The sequence below is a fragment of the Melopsittacus undulatus genome, chromosome 10, assembly GCF_012275295.1.
Source record: "Melopsittacus undulatus isolate bMelUnd1 chromosome 10, bMelUnd1.mat.Z, whole genome shotgun sequence".
Classification (NCBI taxonomy): Eukaryota; Metazoa; Chordata; class Aves; order Psittaciformes; family Psittaculidae; genus Melopsittacus; species Melopsittacus undulatus.
In genome coordinates, this window is record NC_047536.1 from 30,747,086 (window position 1) to 30,768,847 (window position 21,762).

Consider the following 21,762-nt stretch of genomic DNA (forward strand, 5'->3'; position numbering starts at 1 on the left):
GCAAAGAACACACCAAAGTAAAAACAACCCCAGCAGGCCTGTTTCTGAACGCCTTTGTGAATGTTGTGAAATGCATTCTATGATTCTATGTGTTCAGTAGCAGCTAACACACTTGAAGCCATCAGGACTTACTTGCACCAAGGAAAGGCATTGTGAAAAACAAAGCAGCTTCCTAAAGCAGTAAGTAAACATGGTAGCAACCAGTTAAAAGTTCTGTTAAGTGGCAGCAAAGCTGTATGCAAACACTGGATTGGATACTCCCAATAAAATCAGAAGACCTATTAAAACCACTCTGGAGAGACCCAAGTTTGCATGATAAATAGCTGTATGAGTGCAGCTATTCAGGTATAAAAGGGACTCATTTGAGTGTTGAGTATGCATCAACATGAGAAGACAAATGCTCAAACTCTGGGAGATTAACTATAAAAGCAAACAAAGGAAACCAGAAAATGTCTTGAGGAACAAAAGGCCAGAAGAATAAAACCCACCTTCAATAATGCAGAGCCAAGGAGGCAGAAAATCAATAGCAACACATACAGCTTAGAAAAGACACATCACATCTGTGCTCACCTTCACTAATGTACCAGAGCTCTACAGGCACAGGGAAAAGACTGTCCTAGCACCAAGCATCAGTGGAAAAACTTAACAACAAAGTGGGCAGAAACAAAATATGAGGGTCAAAAATGCTCACCAGGGTGAAAAGGAACTCCACAGTAAAACACTGTGAGTAGTAGCTTAGCTATTTCTTGCTTAAAAGTCCATCTGTCCCACAGGACTTGGAGCATGAAATCAGGTTTTGAAGCAGTACAGAGGAATTCATTAAACCTCTATGGCATCTTGGGTAATGTTCACGATAAGCAAAAAGGTAGGAACTATCACAGAGACAAGAAACAGTGAGCTAAGTGTGAACAACTGCAGCAGGGAAAAGCTTTTACAGAGTAGCAAGGCCTCACACGTGAAGTTCGTTGGAGGATTCAGCTCCATACCTTTATCCACATACCTGCTGGTTGATAAAATTTTCTTGGATCTCCAAATGACATTTGATAAAGCTCCTTTGCCAAAAGGCCTTTAAAGAAACTGGTCTGGCATGAGACAAAGAAGCAGGGAGGAAGTAACTGTCAGGTTTCCCATGTGTTTCCCAAGTTGCACATAGGGAGATTTTGGGCTTTGGTTATACCTATTGGCATGCCCTTCAACAAAGTGCTGCCTGAACACTTCTTAGTAATCTTGAAGGTAATTACTATTACCTGAGAAGTTACAGCTTGAGTAACTTAAACATGGCCACATGGCAACCAGCAGATTTCTGGCATTGTTTCACAGAACAGACACAACAACCTCAATCAAACTTGTACTTGGAGTGAAAAGGTTACTTCCAGGGCCTGGAAAGGAAGTGAACCTGCTTAAGGAACCCACCAAACCTGCCAGAGTCAGACATGGCCAGGCAGGCAGCACCACAGCACATGGGCCAGGCTCCAGGGACTGCTACTACCTGAGCCCCAGCGGCAACTTGGCACAGCCCAACACCATCTGAAGCCAGAGAGAAGAGCCATTAGTGGAGAAGTGCAGATGACAGTGTGACACAAGGGATGGGCAGGAGTGGGAAGTCCCCCCCAATAAACATGTCCCTCTGGGAAAGAACATAAAAGAACAGGAAGCTTCATATGCAGCAATGACTCACACACAAAATTACCCACCAGAAAAAGCTCTTTTCATTCTCATGTGAGCCCAACTTCCAATCCCAGCCTCAGAGACAGCCAAAGAACACAATTCAGGACCGTTCTTTCCTCTTTATTCACACCTTTCAGGATGAGGAGAAACATCTGGGGAAAGGTCAGAGTGTATTTGCTTTTTCCTCTTTTTTCCTAAAGGAAATTCAAACGTCCTGGGAGAAAAAGAGGCAGGGAGGATCCAGGGAAGAGGACTTTCTGGATTCATACGAAAAGCACTGAAGGAGCATGAATACAATAATGAAAATCAGATTCTTTTTTTTCAAAAGTGTAACTGGCACCTTTTGACTTAATAAAAAAACAAAACCAAAAATCTGCTTCTGCCTTCTTCCTTCTGTCATTTATTCACCTCTGCTCTGAAGGTATTGCTTTGTTTTTCCGCATTTCTTCCATTCTTCTGGGACTAGTGTGTCCTGGAAAGACAAATCCAAGAAAAATTAACTCTTCCAGGCAACAAAGCACTTCCTTGCACAGAGAAGTGTCCCCAGACCCCTCATTCACTCTCCAGGGAAGTGTTTCAGACCAGCCTCTCAATGGAAGTTTATCGGAGTGATAAAACCAGTGCTGCAGTGCAACCAAGGGCTGAATTCAAGGAGGATGGAAATGGTCAGACAAAACAAAGGGTAATCTCTGGAGCAAAAGGGATGAATGAGCCTTGTGAACTACAGAAGTGAACAAAAAAGCCAAGCTGAATGCGAAGCCTGCAGGTACCTGAATTGCTCTTCTACTTCTAACAGGGCCAGTCTGTCTGCTCAGAATCAAGTGGTCCATGTAAGCACAAAATAAAGTTCTTTAGGTCCTCAAGAAGAGGAAGCAGTCTGATGTGGGCACAGCACACCCCATCTTTTACCCTCCAAGATGCAGGAGACTGGCATAGCTATGGATGCTGAGCACTTGACAGCCCAGCCCTAGAAGATGGTAAGAATGCACTCTTAACTGGCATATCTGGGGCATCAGAAACCCCAGAAATAAGGAAAAACGCTCGTGAGTGCACACAGCAGCAAAATGTAACTGATGGTTTGTGGATAATAAATTCTGTGCAAGATCTTCCAGGATTAGTCACAGCCCATGGGGAATTAAGGAGTAAGAACACCATGTTGAGAGACAGAAAACATGCAAGCTGTGGAGAACACAAGCAAAGCATTTGGTGACAGGCCACTGAACAGCTGAAAGCCCAAAGCTATGGTAAAAAGAAGCATCCAGGGATAAGAACAGCACCAGCAAAAACAGCCGGGATGCAGCCAGCATTTGTCTACTAGAACAAGTGACAGCCATCTCCAGTTCCTCTCCAGTTACTTGTCACAGCTTGTTCTGTGCTTAGGTACCTCAAAACACTCCAGGGAGAGAAGAGATAGGAGCAGGGTGTTTTTCTTTGGGACATGATGCCAAATTCTCCTTAGGTAATTTTCATGAATCCATCTTCCATACTATCTGAGCTGCAGACAGGAGCTTACACCACAGTGCACATGGTTTCTGTGACACAGCCACCCACGATGGTTTTGTTTTATACCACAAAAACTGAGCTCTGTGTGGGCCTGGAGCACTATGAACATGAGAAAGCAGATGCTCATGCGATGTACCACTGCAGCAATTGCAGTTTCATCACAGGACTTTTGCCAGATGCTCTCTTCCTTCCCCAAAATAAAAAGGTGAACTGACAGAAATGAAAGCTCACATGCATATTCAGAATCAGGCAGCATGCAGAACAGCAGGCAGTCTTGCCTTCTACACCACTGTGCATACAGCAAACTGGGACCTTACCTGCTCAGAATGAAAAGGTCTTTGTGCCAGTGAATGGTAATGGAGACTTATCAGGTGATTGTATTCAGCGGAGGGGGCTGACTGTTGCTGACTGAGCCATCATGACCAGTTTGGAGTAATGGGAGGGTGAGCCCTGGACTGGGTCATGTTTTCATCTGAATGAGGGGCTGCTGACCTGACTCTGCTGCACACAGAGATCATTGTCACCCCAAATGAGGGCGTAATTCAACAGTCAGAGTGCCTGGCAGCTGAACAGCCAGAATACTGCAGATGGGGATAGTGAGTACCAACAGCAGGATGGGAAAAACCCAGGTATCAGCCACTTTCACTGTGGTCTCCTCCAGCCAACATTACTAATAATTTATTTACAGGAACAATACTGCTTAAACCAGGTTTATTTCATCACCTGATAGCTGCCTGGTGCCCAGGACAGGGTATTCAGGCATGCACGTATCACCATACAGGATTCAGATGATTGCAGAAACAACACAAAGACAATTTAGTTCTCAGAGGACACATACTGCTAATATGCAAACCCAGCTGCAGCCAAGGACACCCAAGGACTGATAAAGCCCAATGAGCAACACTGGAAGGATGCAGTTTCAGCTCAGTGTACACAGGGTGAGTGATGAAGTGAAATGAAACAGGCAGCATGCCCAAGAAAGGCAAATTCCAAAAAGGCCCTTACTTCTAGAAGAGCTGGTCACTAGCAAAACCCCCTTTTACCGCAGCGTCCTATACTTTGCCAACCTACTGCTCTGCTCTGCAGCGATCCTGCCAAAAGGAAAGAGGGAGAAAGGTTCAGAGAGGACAGGAAGGAGGAAAGCAGCCCTGCTCCAGGAACCAGAGCCAGTGATAGAATGTAAAAAGCAAAACCAGACCTTCTGGTAACTTCTGTAAAAGATGGTTTATACAGTTCCCTTCCCACAGCTGCCAGCAGTGTCCATAGTGGAAGAGCAGCTTTGCCTCAAAGTGCCATGTAGTTAATTACCACTGCACTTCAACATCTGAGCCAAGCTAGCAGCACCTCACAAAAAGATGTCTTTTTGAACTTTAAAGTCCTGTACAAAGGGTTTAACTTTAGCCTAAGGTAGAAGTTTTACTTTCAAATTTGCCATTTTAGTTGCAGCTTCATGTTGTTCACAGTGAAAAAGCACACGGACACCCCCTGCAGTGTTTTGAAGTAGGAACCAACCACCTGCATTTATATGTTAACAGAAGCCCTGGTTGAGCAAAGACACTTAGAAGTAAGCTTCATTGTATTATTTCTCCCCAAATCTGTATCCTAGGCAATCTGTAATTAATAATGATTTTATCATTACTCTCTAAATTACAACATAGCCCTGTTGGCAACAAAATCCCAATAGGAACTGTCATACTAACAAGGGAAAATGCCACATTGGAAAGGGCTGGACATCTGAAGGAGCAAGGCTGAGCAAGCTGGGAGGTTGGTATGGAAAGGGTTAATCACAGTAATCATCTTCCCTGCTGCAGCCATGCAAGTAGAAATGTTTTAAAGACAACAAATCATTGCAAAGCCTCTTAAAGTAATGTTCTTGTGTTTGGGTTTTTTTTTCTTCTAGCTCTTATCCTGGTTTTAATATGGTGTAATCAAAAAGTGAGAACCGAGGGGTATCTATACAAACAGGTATGCAAAGATAAACAACCCCTAGTGGCTCCAAAGGGGAACGTAAGAAAAGCACAGGCTTGATGGCAAAGCAGGCCAGCAAGATCATCTTCAAAGCCAAACTCTGCATTAGTACAAAAGGGCTAAAACGTTAAATCTCACATGGAAACCCCACGTGGCAGAAGGGAAGAAGAGGGAACAGTCTGACCTCTAATTAACGCACTGTATTGGCAGCCTGGGTCAGCAAACTGCCTGCAGGCTGTGTAAGCTATGGCACGTTCACCAGACACTGCATGGCAGAAGACTCAAGTGTGAAGAATCAGTCCAATGCCAGCACAAAAATGAATGCTGTAGTCCTCACATTTTCCATAGTTTTACTTAGGTGTGCTGCCCTTCGTTGTTGCACACCTCTAATTAGCATCTGCTTCCCTTCCCTTCTGCTATAATCCCCCTGTAGGTAACTGAAGACAGCAGTAAGATACTCCTGTCTTACCTTCCTCCTCTTAAAACTGATCTCACAAACACAGCTACAGAAGAGTTGGGCCTCTTCTGCATCGACAGTGTCTTTCATTATCTAACAATATTGTGAGATCTTGATAGATCATGTAGCAAAATGAATTTGTCAGTGAATGGGTCTTGCTGGATGTGGGTTTCCACAGAGTGCACATACTTCCACCCTGTGCCTGTTTTGTGTGCCTGATCACTTCAGCAATGGCCATGTGGACCATTCTCCTTAAAAGAGCTGTACCTCAGTGACAGGACCTCACTGCCCCAGTCAGTTTAAACCCTTACTCTGAAAACAGGCACAAAGTGGGACTGAGCAGCACATCCCACACAAGGTCTAAGAACCAAAAGCTGTGTTCACTCCTGTATCAGCTACTGACACATAGTAGCCTCAATGTCATCTCCTTCCCACTGATTTTAGAAGCAGATCCCACAAATGCATCCATCCCAGCTTACCGTTTTACTGCTTTCTGAGCCAGCATCCTGTTGCCTGCCAGGAACGTGATACCACCCAAAATGGCCAAGTACTTCAGAGTCTGGAACATATTGAGCTGAGTCCAGTAGACATACATGAGTCCCAACATTGCTGTGAAAAAGTAGACAGAGCCCATGGCTGAAATTGCATTTCAAAGACCATTCGTTATCCTTAGAACACTTGTTATGTTGTACTGCCAAGCTGAAGCATTTGGTTTTTATCTTATCTCTGAAGCTCTGAAATGGCAGATCTGACACTACACATTATTGCCAGGGAAGAGAGGCAGCTGGGTCTCTATCCTGGAGAAAAATGTGACACTGACAGCTTGTAGCCAACCCTCTTGTGGCAGAATTATGTATATATTCTAGACATTAAGGGCTATTAGGAGAGCATACTCTGGATTTCAGTAGAGAATATTAACCTTTGCACATCTGTAGGAACTTAACAGCTTTATAAAGCTTCCAAAGAAAACGGTTTGGATTACGCAACACACTGTCATTTGGGAAACAGTAGATCCAATGTTTTCTCAACCTGCTATGTTTTTGATATTCTAACAAGACAGTAAATGCCTGTGCAACCAAGGACACAGTAAAATTGATGAAAAAAATTGGTCCAGCCAAAGAACAAGAACTTTCACAGAAAGAGCTTTAAAGAAAAGCTATAGCCTTTCACTGTAGAAGCAGCCCTGCAGGTTTCAATCCCCACAGAAACTCCCTGTTACAAAGCATAAACATGCAATAAAGAAACTGTGATCTCTGGAAATAAGAAGTTCCATGAAGTACAGATGAATAGTGTGAGAGAGGAGCCCTGATAATGACAGCTGCCACAAGCTGATGGCCAAAACAGCTTTATCACCATATTAACAATGATGAAAAGCAGGAAGACAGATGAAAACAAGAGAACAAATGTTATGCTATTATGTCATTATAGTTAATAGACCACAAGCCCATTAACCACCAGGGCTTTCATCTGTAACTCCCAGGTGAGAAGGCCAAACAAATCAGAAAGCCTCTGACACTTACCAGCATGTCCCATGTGAAAAACAATGGTGCTGGGAGCAAAGCTGAAGTTGGAGATGTTGGCACCTATCTTTATCCACTAAAAGGAAAAGAAACATAACTTTAATGACAACAGCTTTGTAAATGCAAGCTTTTATTTTAAAATTCAGTACCTTTCAAGCTTGTTTATGTTCTTCAATGACTACAGTGTATTCTCTACAGAAGCACTTGTTTAGTGCCACAAGAGCACAAAGTAGTAATTTTGCTGGAGAGAACTGTTAAACTCCTCTAGTGAAAATTTATCCTGCTATTTCCGAATGCAAACACATTTTCTCACTTATGTTTCTTAAACTGATGAATGTTGCTCCAGATCTACATTTTCCAGAAAAAGCAACATTGCCATTTCTATCCTGCTGAATTAATTTCAATCCAAAAGAAAAAACAGGCGAGGTTCTAGTTCTGCATTCAGAGAAAGAACAGCAAGAGATACAAAATGTTTGCTCATAAACCCCTTTTCAGTGTCTAGAGAACAAAAGAGAAAGGCATTACAATGGGAAATATGTGTAGTATCAGCAGGATTCTTCACTGAAGTCTCATCAACGTGTATATTGTGAACTCCAGAGACCAGCGGACATGACTATCTGACTGCCAGCTTTTGATGACACTGGGAAGGGGAAATCACTGCCAAGCAAACAGGGATGAGTTTCATCCTCTAAATAAGGAATAGTTTAACTTGCCTAGATGAGGTTATGTATTGCATTAAGTTCAAAACACTGATCTGACACTACAGTGAGGAGCAGTGAATGTTTCAACTGCAGACACAAATACTAATTATATCCATAAATGGGAATCCATCTGATAGGATTAAGTAACACATATTTGGTGATGGACATATTAAGCGTGTGGCAGAATCACTGCTTTTTTCCTGTGTAATTCTAACATTAGTTATAATTTAATCTGCCCACTGTTATTCAACATCCTGAGCAGAAGCACACTGGAGAAACTCACCCACCTACTTCTACTCACCAGTAGTGTTTTTCTGCTTTGAATATGAAGTCAATCCCCCCCCCCCCCCCCAAACAGTTTGGGAAAGACAATACCAGACCAACAGCCTGCACTGCCATTGTGAGCTGTGACTTCAGCATTGCTGTGCTAGTTGTGATTAACCTAGAGTTTTAATAAGGAGTTTAGCTGGCCAACCTTCTGAGTGACTTTGTACTGGATGGGAAAAGATGTTCTTCTGTGGCCCACTTCACTCACCAGAATGAGCAGCAAAAGCAATGGGGAGAGAATTAGTGCTGTGAAAGTGTTCGATACCACAGTGGGAGGTCTCTTCTCAGGTTCCCTGAAGAGGTGCTGCAAACAAACAAGACCAACTCATAAGCAGGAGTATTGCAACAGAGCTTCCCAGAGGACCAGCTGCAGCCCTGGTGCTTTTCCCAGATGTTCCTTTAGATGATAAGCATTCCTCGTAAGGCAAAGAGACTTTAAAGCAATGTCTGTTCCAGCCTCTGCACATTTAATCTCTGGCACAGCTCACGTTTCTTTGTGCTCACAGAAGCACTTGTTAGCTTGTCATCAGCACAGATGGCTGGAATGAAGGAAGAGACATTTTCAGAAGCAGAGAGCTTCTGTGGTGCTTCCCTAGTCAAATTTACATGTTTGAGTCTTTTCAGTGACACTAGCTGCTCTCTCATAGGTAGGGCACACAGCTTAGTTATCCACACTCTAGAGGAATGCAACACGTTTCCTTCCATTAAGCAGTAACTCTGCTCTTCCTTTATTTACATCACTTACACAGAATGAGTTTTTTCAAAAATGAATTATAAAGAGGATAAATAACCCCAGTACGACTGGCCCCCATCCCCACACACTGGTTTTGGTTTTGACCATACCTGGATTTCAGGTTTGGGAACGAAGAGGTTCTTCGACTGGACTGTGGATGGCGCATCCTCTTCTGGGAATGTGATTACAACATCAGCCTGAAATGAAATCATGCAGCTTCATGAATTTTGATCTTAACATAATGCAAGTTTTATAAACCCTATTTCATTACTGTGGCTTATTTCCTTATTTGTCAATCTCCAATTGACACGATTTTTTAGAGGGAACAGAAAAAGCCACAAGATTTTTTAAGCAGCAGTTTCTCCTAAACAGAGGCAGCAACAGAACCTACCCATCTCTAAGAACTGGACTTATTTCTAGCATAAAAGGCTAAACCCTGAAGTGCTTGCTGTGAAATTACCAAACCCATAAAGGTTCTGAAGCTCCTGTTCCACCATGAATAAATGTTTGTTTCTGTCTTGCCTTGATGCTTACTTAAAAACTTAAAATGAGCAGGAAACCTCAGAGCCCACAAACGGCCAAAAGGATTCTGGTTCACTACAAAGAACAAAACATTTAAGCTTTCTTATATCCAGGCCTGTACCATGCCCTCCTCTTCAGGCTGTCAGTAATCTCAAAATCACATGGCCACATTGTCAGCTACATACCACATTCCACAGGATTGGATTTTCCAGAGTGGCATCTCCAATTATCAAGTAAAGAGTGTAGGTACCAGAGGCAGAGTCAAATTCAGTCTTTCTTTCAGAGGTATCCAGTTCAAACTTGTAAACATTCTTGCTATCTGGTTCTGCAACAAACACCACCTCCTGGCCAGTCTTTTGGTTGTGAAGTCGGACAAAAGTCTAAAAGGAAAGATTGTAACATTTATGGAGTATCTCACAGTGTTTATAAATGATAGAGAAATAAGACACTAACCCCCAAATCAGAAAGCACATTAACAGAAGTCAGAGTATAAACTGGGAGTCCAGGTGTCTGCAAATCAGCAAAGTTCTATGTCTCTTTGAGTAACAACATTAACACAGGACCAGACTGGCCAACGGCCCACCTGGGGTAGAGGGTAAAATGCTGTTACACCACAGGATGTATGCAACAGCACAAAACAGGGATGTACACACAGACAGGTTTTGTTGGGGTGTTCCTCCTTCCCTTTTTTCTATTTTATATATATATATATAAAAGATTTTAAAGTAAGTCCACATTCAGTGACTTTTCCAGCAAACAATCTGTATTTAAATAATCAGAAGTGTGCTTTTACAGTGCAGGTTACTTGCACGCATTCTGTCAAGTTAAATAAAACATAGCACCATAGCCAAAAGAGGCTTCATTTAACATACAGCCAAAACAGATGAATTCAATCCATCTACCAAGACCAGTGATCTTTCACAGTTCATGTCAGAAATAAAAGGCTTCCCCAAACCTATCAAATCTTTTCTAAAGCAACTGCCACCTCAGATGCTTCAAGATGGAACATCACAGTGACACAGCAATGACAAAAGCTTCTAACCTGGTGAGGGATGAGTTCAGCTCCGCTGTTCACGTCTATCAGCTGGAAGGATAATGCAAAATTCTGGTGGCTGTCAGCAGTGAATGAGCCCTTGGCTTTGGCTGGGTAAGCTACCCTGGGAGGGAAGAAACCAAGGAGTATTGAGGCCATATTCCAGGAAAATCCTTGCTCTTCAACGAACCCGAGGCACACAAGCCTGCCTGGCAGTACCGCAGTCTACTCAGCACAGATGAGCTATTTTATCAAGTCAGGTGAACTAATAGGTCTTTCTCTTCCACCATAAATGTAATGAAAATTAATTAATGGAATGACATCAAGTCATTTTACCTGGTTGTTTTTGGTGCAATACTCTGATCTTTATCTACGGTAGAAAGATCCACATTAATAATCCCAACTTCTGTGGAAACTTTTACTTTCAGCTGCAACAAAACACAATAAAAATTACTCAGAGCACTCTACATATATTAATTATGGTCAAGTTCACAGAAGAAGCTTTAGCTCATCTGTACCCTTCCCTAGAGAAGGTCTTAAACTAAGCCAGAAGACAGAACCTGATCAGAACAGAAGGATCTACAGCAATTCTCTCAAACATAAGCAGTTACTGCAGTCTGTAGGTTTTAATGAGCATATTTGTTCTCCCAGCTTCCAAATGCTCCCGGAGAACTTGAGTTTCATTGCTAAGGTATTTTTCACCATAAACTACCATTTGTTACTACAGGTTTGCTCATGTGAACCAGCCCCACACCCTCACCCTGAAAAATAATTCACAGGGAACCTGGGGGAAAAGTATGTAGAAACATGAACTAAGACATTCAGGCCAAACTTCAAACACAACAGTCTTGGCAGCTCCTTTACAACAGAAAGTGTCATTTAAAATAGAGGTTACCCCTGAAGATGCATCCATTAACAAGTGGACTACCGAGGCTAATGTTAGTAAAGCCTTAGTTTGTTCCAAGATGGGAGCAAAGAAAGATGGACTAAGGAAATATCAATGTTAGAAAAGGTATGTGAAGGCAACTCCGAGCTGCTGCACACAGGCCTTCAGCTGAACACTACACACACATCTCACAAATATTTTAATGCCAGGAAATGTGGTCTCTGCTGGAGTAATGACCCACTGGTTTAGCTCATTACTGTCAAAGCGATGGTGCATTAAGGACAATTAATGCTAATAACAGTAAGGAAAAAAATCAGCTCTTCAGCAGCCCTCCCCCGTACCAATGTGTCTTATTAGAAGCGGTTCCCCCAGAGCTGCACCAGTGTTAATACATTCCTGCTGGGACCTGGGGAGGAATGTGTGCCAGCAGCCAGCTGCAGCATGGCCAATCAGTTCCCTTCTGACACTCCTAAGTGCCATTACTACTACAACAACAACATCAATTTGACACACAGAGTAAAGGTCAGTTGTAAATAAGCATCTTCCTCCCATCCAAGCTGGCTGTGTTAGAAGACTTTAAAAGCTAATCTCCTTGAACAGGTGACTAAGGATAAAAATTACCCTGGGAATAAACATCACTGGAGAAGAGAATGCTCAGCTGTTGATACTGGGGTGACTATATGAATAGTTACAGATGTCACGTTCTTCTCACGGTAATGGACTTGAGGGGGTATCTATGCATGAAATGAAGACTTCATCTACATTCTGCTTTGGACACTTTCTCCACTACCAAATCATTACCATATACCTCACAGTTAGGAAATGCCAAAAGACCTCCTTGACTCTTTCCTACAGCTCTAGAGCTTATACAGGTAAACAACAAATGCTCAGCTTCTGTACACAGGGAATCAGCAGACAACTGCCAGGCAAGGCTTGAGACTTACAGACTCAGATCTTGAGTGCTGTGAAGAACTAACTGTTTTTGCATGGCTACTTTGGGCTGCTCTATAAACATTTCCACTGCTAGCCTTTGTTCATATGCTGTCAGATCAGCATCTAAGTGCTAAGTCAGGTTTGAAATTAATACAAATCTCTTTTGATCATGTATTAATCTGGTTACTGGTCATAATCCAGTCAAAATCCAGTCCATTACAGAAAAAGCATATGATAAAAATGCCATGTAACTGGCAACATCCTTAACGGGTATAAATGAAAAGCTGTTTCAGTGACTAGCACAGAATTAAAATGCCATCAAAAAGTATACCCACCTCAACCTTGTTGGCAATAAATCGCTTATCTCCATCAACACTGATAGAGAAATCATAATAGCCACTTGCAGGTTTCACATTCATGAAGTTCAGCTCAAAGACATCTCTATAACAAAAAAGACAAAGTGTTAAGCATCCTGTAGGACATTAAAGAGATCATAGCTTGCTACGAAGAAGTCTCTAAATATGCCAGATTAAGCAGGCAAAAAGAGAAACACAGGAGAAAACTAACATCATTAAGTGCAGCAGAAAAAAAATCTTCCAAGTCCCCCTGAGGTCAGAAGAACATTGCAACTTCCCAATCCTGACCAGAAGAAAAAGCAACAGAAATTCGCCATCACTACAGAATGTGCTTAGTCACCCATTACCAACAAAACACGACTACAGCCATATGAGTTTTCCATTATACAAAAGCTTCTCTGGTGGAAGACCACATAAGGAAAACAAGAACAACGCTGTTTGAACAACACCGCTTGCCTTACAAACTGTAAATATAAGGTTATTTTCTTACCCTGACAGCGCAAATGCTGTCTGTTGAAGGACAGTGGCTTTGCTAGATGCACTCTTGGCATAGTCAAGCTTTACAGAAGCTTGAGTCAGTGGCTGGGACATAACATCAGTCACTTGTAGCTACAAGGGAAAACCAAGAATTTGTACTAAACCCATTGCACCAGCAGGAAAGCAGAGCACAGACAACTCACTACCCCCTGTATTATTCACACAGAATTCTTCCCTGACCAGCATCCCAGATTCACCTTGTTCTTTCTAACATAATGGGAAAGCTACAGTTTGAAATCAGCAGAGCTGACTTCCACACAGTGCCTTCTTCAGGTAGTGGTTGCTAAGCCCTGGGTAAGCAGAGGCTCCTAAGAATCATTTCATAAAAGCACTAAAGCCCCAGATCTACTGGAACCGGAGGCCTGGAGTTAAAAATGAAGGACATCACCTCACACATTCAGTCAGCTTAGACCTACAGTACTAAAGACTGACCCAAGAGATGAGTTAAGATCTGAGGTTAAGGACTCACCCTGAGTACAGGCTGATGGTGAGACACAGCTGCAGGCCCATCAGGGATGACAATGACAGGCAAGTGGTAGCGGTTCCGGGATAAGGAACCTGCAGCACAAGCAACGCTGAAAGCCTCTGAGAGGGTCTCAAAGTTCTTCTTGCTAAAAATTGCATTCATCAACTGAATGATTTGATCCTGAAAGAGAAAAAGCAAATTATATACAAACATCAGCACCTTACCACTTATACTGGTTTTGGCCAAGGTAATTTTCATCATAGCATCCAGGATGGATTTGTGTTTTGGATTAGTGCTGGAAACAGTGTTGATCAAACAGGGATGTTGTTACTGCTGAGCAGTGCTAACACAGAGCCAAGGCCTTTTCTGCTCCTCATCCCATTAACAAGGAGGCTGGGGGTGCACAAGGAGTTGGGAGGAGACACAACCAGGACAGCTGATCCCAACTGACCCAAGGGATATTCCACACCATACGGACTCATGGTCAGCATATAGAGCTGGGAGAAGTAGAAGGAATGGGGAGACACTCAGAGTGATGGCATTTGTCTTCTCAGGTCACCATTACACATGATGGAACTCTGCTCTCCTGGAGATGGCTGAACTCCTGCCTGTGGTGAATGAATCCGCTGGTTTGCTTTGCTTGTGTGTGGAGCTTTTGCTTTACCTTTTAAACTGCCTTTACCTCAACCCACGAGTTCTCTCACTTTTCTGATTCTCTTCCCACTGCATGGGGGGGTGCAGTGAGTGTGTGGCTGTGTGGGGCTTGGCTGCCAGCTGGGGTGAAACCATCACAACACAAGATTACAAACTGTCTCAGTATAATGTTATTAATAAAAACATCACACATAAAGACTGCTTAATTCCCCAATTGCTTTAAAAATAGCTCAAGTTATGAGGCAACCCCAAACTAGCTTCCTTTTGAGTATGACATTAGCATTCTTATTCTTGGCTGGGAGGTTCCAACCACAATCACTGTAATTGTGCTAAAAACTTGCCACATCAGAATGTGGATCTATCTCTTCAAACTACATATTTAAGAATGGAAGATACAATCAGCTCAACTATTCAGACAGTGTGCAGCTGCAAAAAGACAATTTGGCTCCAAGAGCTGTACAACTGCCTTGATACAGTAGAGAAGGTCCTTGCTACCTGTCAATTTGGGAAGGCCAAGGAGCAGTGATGCAATGCATCCCAATGGCTCTGGAAGGAGCCAATCCAGGCCTATGATAGGCTTATCCCCTTAGACTCAGCAGCATCCTCAAACTAAGAGGATTTGCTTTAAAGTAGTACCACCAAGAGCACAGAGCCTGCTCTGGCTCTGGGATGTGCCAAAGCTGATTTGTTCTCTCTGAAGTAGGAGTGGGACCACATCATGCAGTTGGTTTTGCAGATCAAATTTGTAGGGTTAGTGCCACACTGCCCAGGGTATTCTGTGTTATTCAGATTCCTCCATCACTCCTTGCTAGTCTAGAAAACAGAGGAATTGGTTACCTGTACTTTCACCAAGCAAAGAATTGTGGGCTAAATTCTAATCAGAAATGAGAATAAAGAAGAAAATAAAGCAATAGGCATACACTTAGTTTTGATGAGTACCAATGTACATCACAACTAGAGAAAGCATCCAGACAGATGCTACAAACCTCCTGCATAGCACAAATCCTGCTGTTTTTCATTTATGAGGGCATGGCATAGCTCCAGACCCTGATCAGCATCTGACACTCATTTAAACTGCTGGGGGAAACTATTTTTTCCAGCTAATACACATCAATCTTCAAAGAGAGATTTGTAGCATTCTGGAGGCACTCTCAGCATTCACAAGAGATAAAGCTTTAAGCCCCAACAACGGCATTTCTGACAGCACAACACTGAACTATTTTTCCTGATTGGTCTCTTTTTAAACATCCATTGGATACTGACAGTTTGAATTGTGTGTAGCAGAATCACTACCTCAAAAAATGACACCAAAATGACTCCGCATTAGTCTGTTTGCCAGAAGCATGGAAGAGAGCCAAGAATGAACTCAGATGTCTTATGCCAGGTTCTGTCTCAACGCTGCCACTTTGGCTTGGGCTTTAGGGAGCTGCCATTCTCTACCACAAGTACAGCTCAACTCAAGTTAACTTGTGGATAGCTTGCAATAGTAATTTCTGGCTTTGTTAAGCTCAAAAGGAATTTCTGACAGACTTTCATTTTAGACAAGCTTTTTGCATCTGGTTTCCTGTTGGTGTATGGTACTAATGCTGTCTCCCCTTTGGGCACCCCAAACTGGGGTGCCTGCATTTCCTCACAGGTAAATAACATTTACAAAGCACTTAACAACACTGGAGAGTGGTAGATAAGTGCCAAATACCAGAACAAACTCCAAAACAATAGGTTTTTTTTTTAATAGCTTGTCTCAATAAACAGAAGAAAAGCTAGGCCTCATTTGCAATTTCCTTCTGTACATCTGAAAAACAAACCAAATTCAGGCAGTGGTCTTGAAGGTGGAGTTTCCTCCTAGATTCTGTTCCTTAGCATTCCCTCTCACATATCCCTTTTCGCTGAGTGTGCTCATTATTTTTTCCCAGTAGAAATTCTACCCAACTATAGTGGTCTCTGTGCATGACAGGGACTAGGCAGATGCTCTTTGAGAGCTACAGTGTGCAAGGGAGGAAAAGGCAAATACAAACCTCCTTCATTGCTGGCTCTGTACCCACATGGTCTGACAGTTTATAGGCAGCAGCCACAAACAGTGCAGTAGTCTCAATTCCTTCTTCAAACTGCAGATAAACTCCACCCAAGTCATCCAGGCGAGCAACAAGATCCTGACAGAAAGAGTTATTAAGGTTTAAATTGCATTCTAGTAGATCCACAGAAGTTAACTCTACTGTTAGACCTGTAATCAACAGCATCTATATGGAACCACTGACTTATTTTGTAATAGTCATTTGGAAACAGGATTTAAAAAGAAACCATCAGCCTTTAGTGGATTTAATTGCATTTAAAAGTCACGACTTTCTGTGTTTCAGTCTCCTGTGAAACACTCAGAAGTCCAGAAGAAATATCTGCTTGAAAGAGCTAAGTCAACCCACATGATACAGGCAAGGAATTAGCAAGGTTGGTTTTTATTTTGTATTTCATATTAGTATCTATTTTAGTACTACAGAGATCTAAAATTCCTTAATTTTAAAAAGCACAGTGTGTTCCTACCTCTATCTCCTCAACAATGCCACTTAGGTCTGCCTGTTGGGATAAGTACGATGCCGTCTCCAAAGCTTGGATGGTTCTTAAACAAGAACAAACAAAACCAAATGATTGTATGATTTTTCCTTCCTCAGAAACCAAACATCATTTAAGTCAAAGCAACTACAGTTTCTATTCTGAATAAAGTGTAAACCAGCTGTTATTGTAGTCGACTCAAGACAACGAATGTGAAGTGATTCCTGCTTACTGTCATGTTTTTTCACCTCCCAGTACAGGCATACAAAACAACAGGGCTGAGAAACAGCATCAAGTCTACAGCAACCATAAATGAGACAGAACCATGGCTGGGTTTATGTCAAAAATTTGTTGTGAATCTTTTAAAAAGAGAAGGCTTCTTTGGGATACGTCGTTTTCAGTGAGCGCTACTCTTGAATGCAGATAATTGCCCCCAAAAGAATTTTTCATGCCCCCAGAGGGACAAATATGAGCTGGACAAGTCACAGAATCCCAGACTGGTTTGAGCTGAAAGAGGCCTTAAAGCTCATCCATTTCCAACCCCTTGCCACAGGCAGGGACACCTTCCAGTACAGCAGGTTGCTCCAAGCCCCATCCAACCTGGCCCTGAGCGCTGCCAGGGATGGGGCAGCCACAGCTCCTCTGGGCAACTTGTGCCAGCATCTCACCACTCTCATAGTAAATAATTTCTTCATGATGTCTAATCTAAATCTCCCCTCTTCCAGCTTAAAACCTTGTCCTATATCCCTACATGCCCCTTGTAAAAAGTCGAGATTTCTTGTAGACCCCCTTCAGTTATTGGGAACCTGTTATAAGGTCTCCCTGGAGCCTTCTCCTCTCCCAGTTGAATAAGCTCAGCTCTCTCAGCCTGTCTTTATAGGAGAGATGCATCAAATGAAAGCACAGCACCTGATCTACTACACCCATATTACAAAAATTAAGTGTTAAAATACCCTTTACTCTAAACCCCAACTGCCTAGAGGATAAACACTCAACAGTGAATTATTTCCAACTGAAAGACTTACGCCAGCACACTTTCCTCCTTGCTAAGACGAGCAGTAAGAGCACTAAGTGCTTCCTGAGATGCCAAAGGAAGGCCAAAGCCACTCAGGGCCCCAACAGCATGGAAGATCTGGGTGACTGAGGAATCCTCACTGACAGCTGCAAGCAGCAGCTCCCTGGTCTCATTTGAAATGGTAACCTGAGGAAAAACACAGGTAACACATTGATTCACACTTGAAAAACCACAGCCTTCTAATTACCACTGACTGCTTCCAGGAACACCACACTTATTGGTGAACTCCTGGAAGCTTTTGGGATAAGGCCCTTTATTTATTATTAGCTTAATTAATTAAATCCCAAAGTTTTCCTGCCCACAAGTCAGGATAATCTAAGATTCAGATTTATCCTGGTAATCTGCTATTGCTTTCCACCTGGCATCACATCCTTGTGCAGCAGCAGTACTGCTGAAAAATGGGGCTTGGACAGCCCACCCACAATGCAGCAAGGGTGGCCTGCATTTGTGTCCTTGCTGTGGTTCAACACAGGGTTTACATCCAAACAGTTTCTCATCTACCAAAAAAATTTTTAACTGATGCTGTGAATTCTATTAGAATGTGCTAGCTCCTTTTTTTTTAGCCACCAATATCTATCGAGTAACAGCCCCTCTGTACTACTATGAACCTATGACACAACTGAATATAACTCACTAAAAGAAAGTAAAAATAGAAGTTATGCATAAAATAAACCAAACAAAAATATCAAGGCAAGTATTTCACTGGTAACATCTGCCTTCAGAGCTCAGGGCTCCAAACCCACCTCGCAGCCAGCCAGGACCCGGATAGACTGTGCAGCATAGAAGAGGGAATCAACGCTGCTGGAGTCCACATGAGACTTGATGAAATTGCATGCAGCCTGTGAAGAAACAGAAGTTAACTGACAGCCACCAACCCTAACCACTAACAAAGCCACCAAGGAGATGTAAAGAGTACTCTGAGTCAATTTCATACATGCTGCTGTGCATTTTAAGACTGAACTAAAGGCAAATTAAATCCATAGGAATATTTGCAAGCCTACGCTGCACAGAAACGAAGGTGATTCCTGCTAAAAGAGGTGAACGATTTTCACAACAACTGTACTGCAACCAGAATTCCAATTTAAATTTGAGTATAATTCTAAAACCCATCAAAATTGAAGTCCTGTGGGTATATTTAGCCAGGAAAATCTCCCAAGATAGAGAGCAGATGAAGAGGGATTCTGTGGGGGAGTTTCTTTCCCACCTATACAACACACACAATCATTAATGGAGGCAGAATACAGAGTTTCAGAGCATAACCAGGTAAGCAGCTACAGTGTGAAGGCCAGCAGTGAGACTGCTCAGTAATCTGTAGCATATTATGTTTCATTAACTAGTTATTAACTGTGTTATTATGTAGGATACTAACTGAACACTAGATACATGGATCATTAAAACTGCATTTTAACCAGAAAATAACCAAGAATTTAACTGCTCATACATAAATGACAAGGTTTTGAGTATGCGGAAAACAGGCCTTTACAAGCAGGACAGGATTTTCATGCTACAGTTACCCAAGAATACCAATAGATGTTCAAGTGTTTTGCCTAGCTATTAGTATTTTTACTACCTCTACCTTTTAAACAGTCTCACCCCATGAAGCAGTACACTGCTCACAAAGAAAGCCTCATCACAAACCTCAAATAAGTAATTCCTCTTTACCTGTAGAAGCAAAGGCTGTGCTATCCCTGCCGAAACTAGGATGTACTAAAAACCCAGCCACACTGACATAAACGAAAGCAGCAAGGCTCAGCCTTGCCTGCAGGAGACCAGTAACCACCACAGCCATGTGTGCAGTGTGGTGAACTGCAGCACCTTCAGGACTGTCACATTAAAGAGTTTGTGGTGCAAATCCACAACACTCAAAGAGAAACAAAGTCCAAGTGGATCAGAACTACTGAACTAGCTGAATTTCTGAGACAGAACAGCCTTGCATTCATAGCTTAGGTGCATACATAAGCACACACCGGCACAAAAGCAGAGGTGCCTGTATAAGCAGGTTGTTACAAGGACAGCGTTTACTAGGTTTAAACTAGAAGTGTTCCAAAGCAAGGAAAGGCAGTAAGCATCATGCTGATGCTGCAAACCTTTGCTTCTAGTCTGGGCACACAGGAGCATATTTTATATGCAAAAAATAATGAGATAATGGGACCTGGCTGAATTCAGTGTTAGAACCGAAATGAAATAATGAGAACTCAATCTAACAGGACAGCAAACAGGCTGCAGGCAGAAATCTTTTGCACAAACCAGGAACAAACCGACTGCTGTAGCAATGTCACAACAGGCTATGGAGAGACAAACCCTGAAACTACCATTTAGAGGCACCAAGTATAAGAGAGCCCCTGGCACGTCAGTGCTCAGACAAACATGCCACTTATTCCAACAGCACACTTTAAAGGTTGCCAGTAACCGCCACTGCCTTGCTGCGATGCTTCCTAAGGCCACAACGCACATCCATCCGCCTCAGATTTGCCTCAGGGCCCGCAAGCAGAGCTCACCGCACAGATCATCGCGTCTCGCGTTGTGCAGCTTCTCAGCACCGCCAACTGCTCACCTTTTCGTCTGCCACCCGCACACCCAGGCTGGCGAGGCCCACGATGGAATAGAAGGCGGCTTGAACGTCGGCGAAGGGCCGCTCCAGCGCCGCCCGCAGCCGGGCCAGGTCCTGGCCGGTGAGACGGTGGCTGGGGGCCAGAGCCCGGGCACCGGCGAGGAGGAGGAAGCCGAGGGCCGCCGCCAGACGCAGACGCGAGCCTGCGGAGAGACAAGCGGGTTATCCCCCGGCCCTCCCCGCAGCACCGAGGCCGCACCGCCCTCCCGGCCTCCCTGCGGCCGCGGCCCGCGCCTCACCCGGCGCCGCCATGATGTCGCCTGGGCCACGGCGCCGCTTCCGCCCCGAGCCCCGCCTAGGCCTGGCCCGCACCATTGCACCCGCGCCAAGGAGGGGGAGGCAGGGACAGCGCATTTATGGAGGGGGCCTCAGGCCCACCGGAACCAGCTCTGAAGGCTGCGGAACTGTGAGAGAGAGCAGACCGCGGGGACGGGGGACGGGAGACGGCTGCCAGAGGAAGAAGAGGCAGCGGCGGCTCCCCTGCGCGGTGCCAGTGGTTCGGGCCTCCCGGCGGCCCTCGGCAGCGGGCGAGGGCGGCCCCCGGCGGGATGTGGGCTGCGCTGATTGGCCGAGCCGCCTGCAGCCCGCAGCGCGCCGGGGCGCCCCGGGATGGAGGCGGCGCGGGGATGTGGCCGGTGCTGTGTCCGTGTCATCCCATCCCGTCCCATGCCATGCCACCCCATCTCGTCCAATGCCATCCCGTCACATGCCATTTCACCCCATGCCATCCGTTCTCGTCTCATCCCATGCCACCCCATGCCACCCCATTGCACCCCATGCCATGCCATCCCATGCCATGCCATCTCATGCTATGCCATTCCATTCTGCCTCTTGCCATGCCGTAGCAACTCATTCTGTCCCATTCCATCCCATGCCATGCCATCGCATCTCATATAACGCCATGTACATGCCATGTAACATCGTACTATGCAGTTTCATGCTGCACCATGGTATGCCATGCCTGTTGTGCCACAGCCTGTGTGCCAGGCACTGCTATGTGGTGCTGTGCTGTACACACAGCCAGACCTCAAATTTCACCTTGGCAAAGCAAAACACACATCAAATGGTGGGCTGTTATGTTAGGAGCTGATGGAGTCAGGTGCCTCAATCTTCTCTCTTCTGGTTTAAAATCACCACCCCTCATCCTATCACAAGCCCTGATAGAAAGTCTCTCCTCATCTATCTTATAGGCTCCTTTTAAGTACTGAAAAGCTGCAATAAGGTCTCCTCAGAGTCTTCTCCAGGTAGGACAAGCCCAGCTCTCTCAG

The 21,762-nt window shown here is 44.0% G+C and overlaps 1 protein-coding gene across 2 annotated transcripts; it reads right to left on the reverse strand.

Annotated features, from left to right (window-relative positions):
- Positions 1-1,767: 1,767 nt before the first annotated feature.
- RPN2 (ribophorin II) lies at positions 1,768-20,827 on the reverse strand. 2 transcript variants are annotated; one of them, XM_034067122.1, is made up of 18 exons: positions 20,734-20,827; positions 20,438-20,637; positions 18,627-18,722; positions 17,834-18,009; positions 16,800-16,875; positions 16,280-16,414; positions 13,614-13,790; positions 13,098-13,216; positions 12,587-12,692; positions 10,769-10,860; positions 10,442-10,556; positions 9,585-9,779; positions 8,988-9,074; positions 8,353-8,448; positions 7,117-7,192; positions 6,076-6,205; positions 4,177-4,262; positions 1,768-2,140 (listed from the first exon to the last, which is right to left on the reverse strand). In XM_034067122.1, exons 1-17 carry the CDS (start codon positions 20,807-20,809, stop codon positions 4,211-4,213), a joined length of 2,004 nt encoding a protein of 667 aa, XP_033923013.1. In that variant the 5' UTR covers positions 20,810-20,827; the 3' UTR covers positions 1,768-2,140; positions 4,177-4,210. The 2 variants fall into 2 exon arrangements, with proteins under 2 accessions (XP_033923013.1, XP_033923014.1); XM_034067123.1 differs by lacking the exon at positions 4,177-4,262 and having other exon boundaries at positions 20,734-20,826.
- Positions 20,828-21,762: the final 935 nt, after the last annotated feature.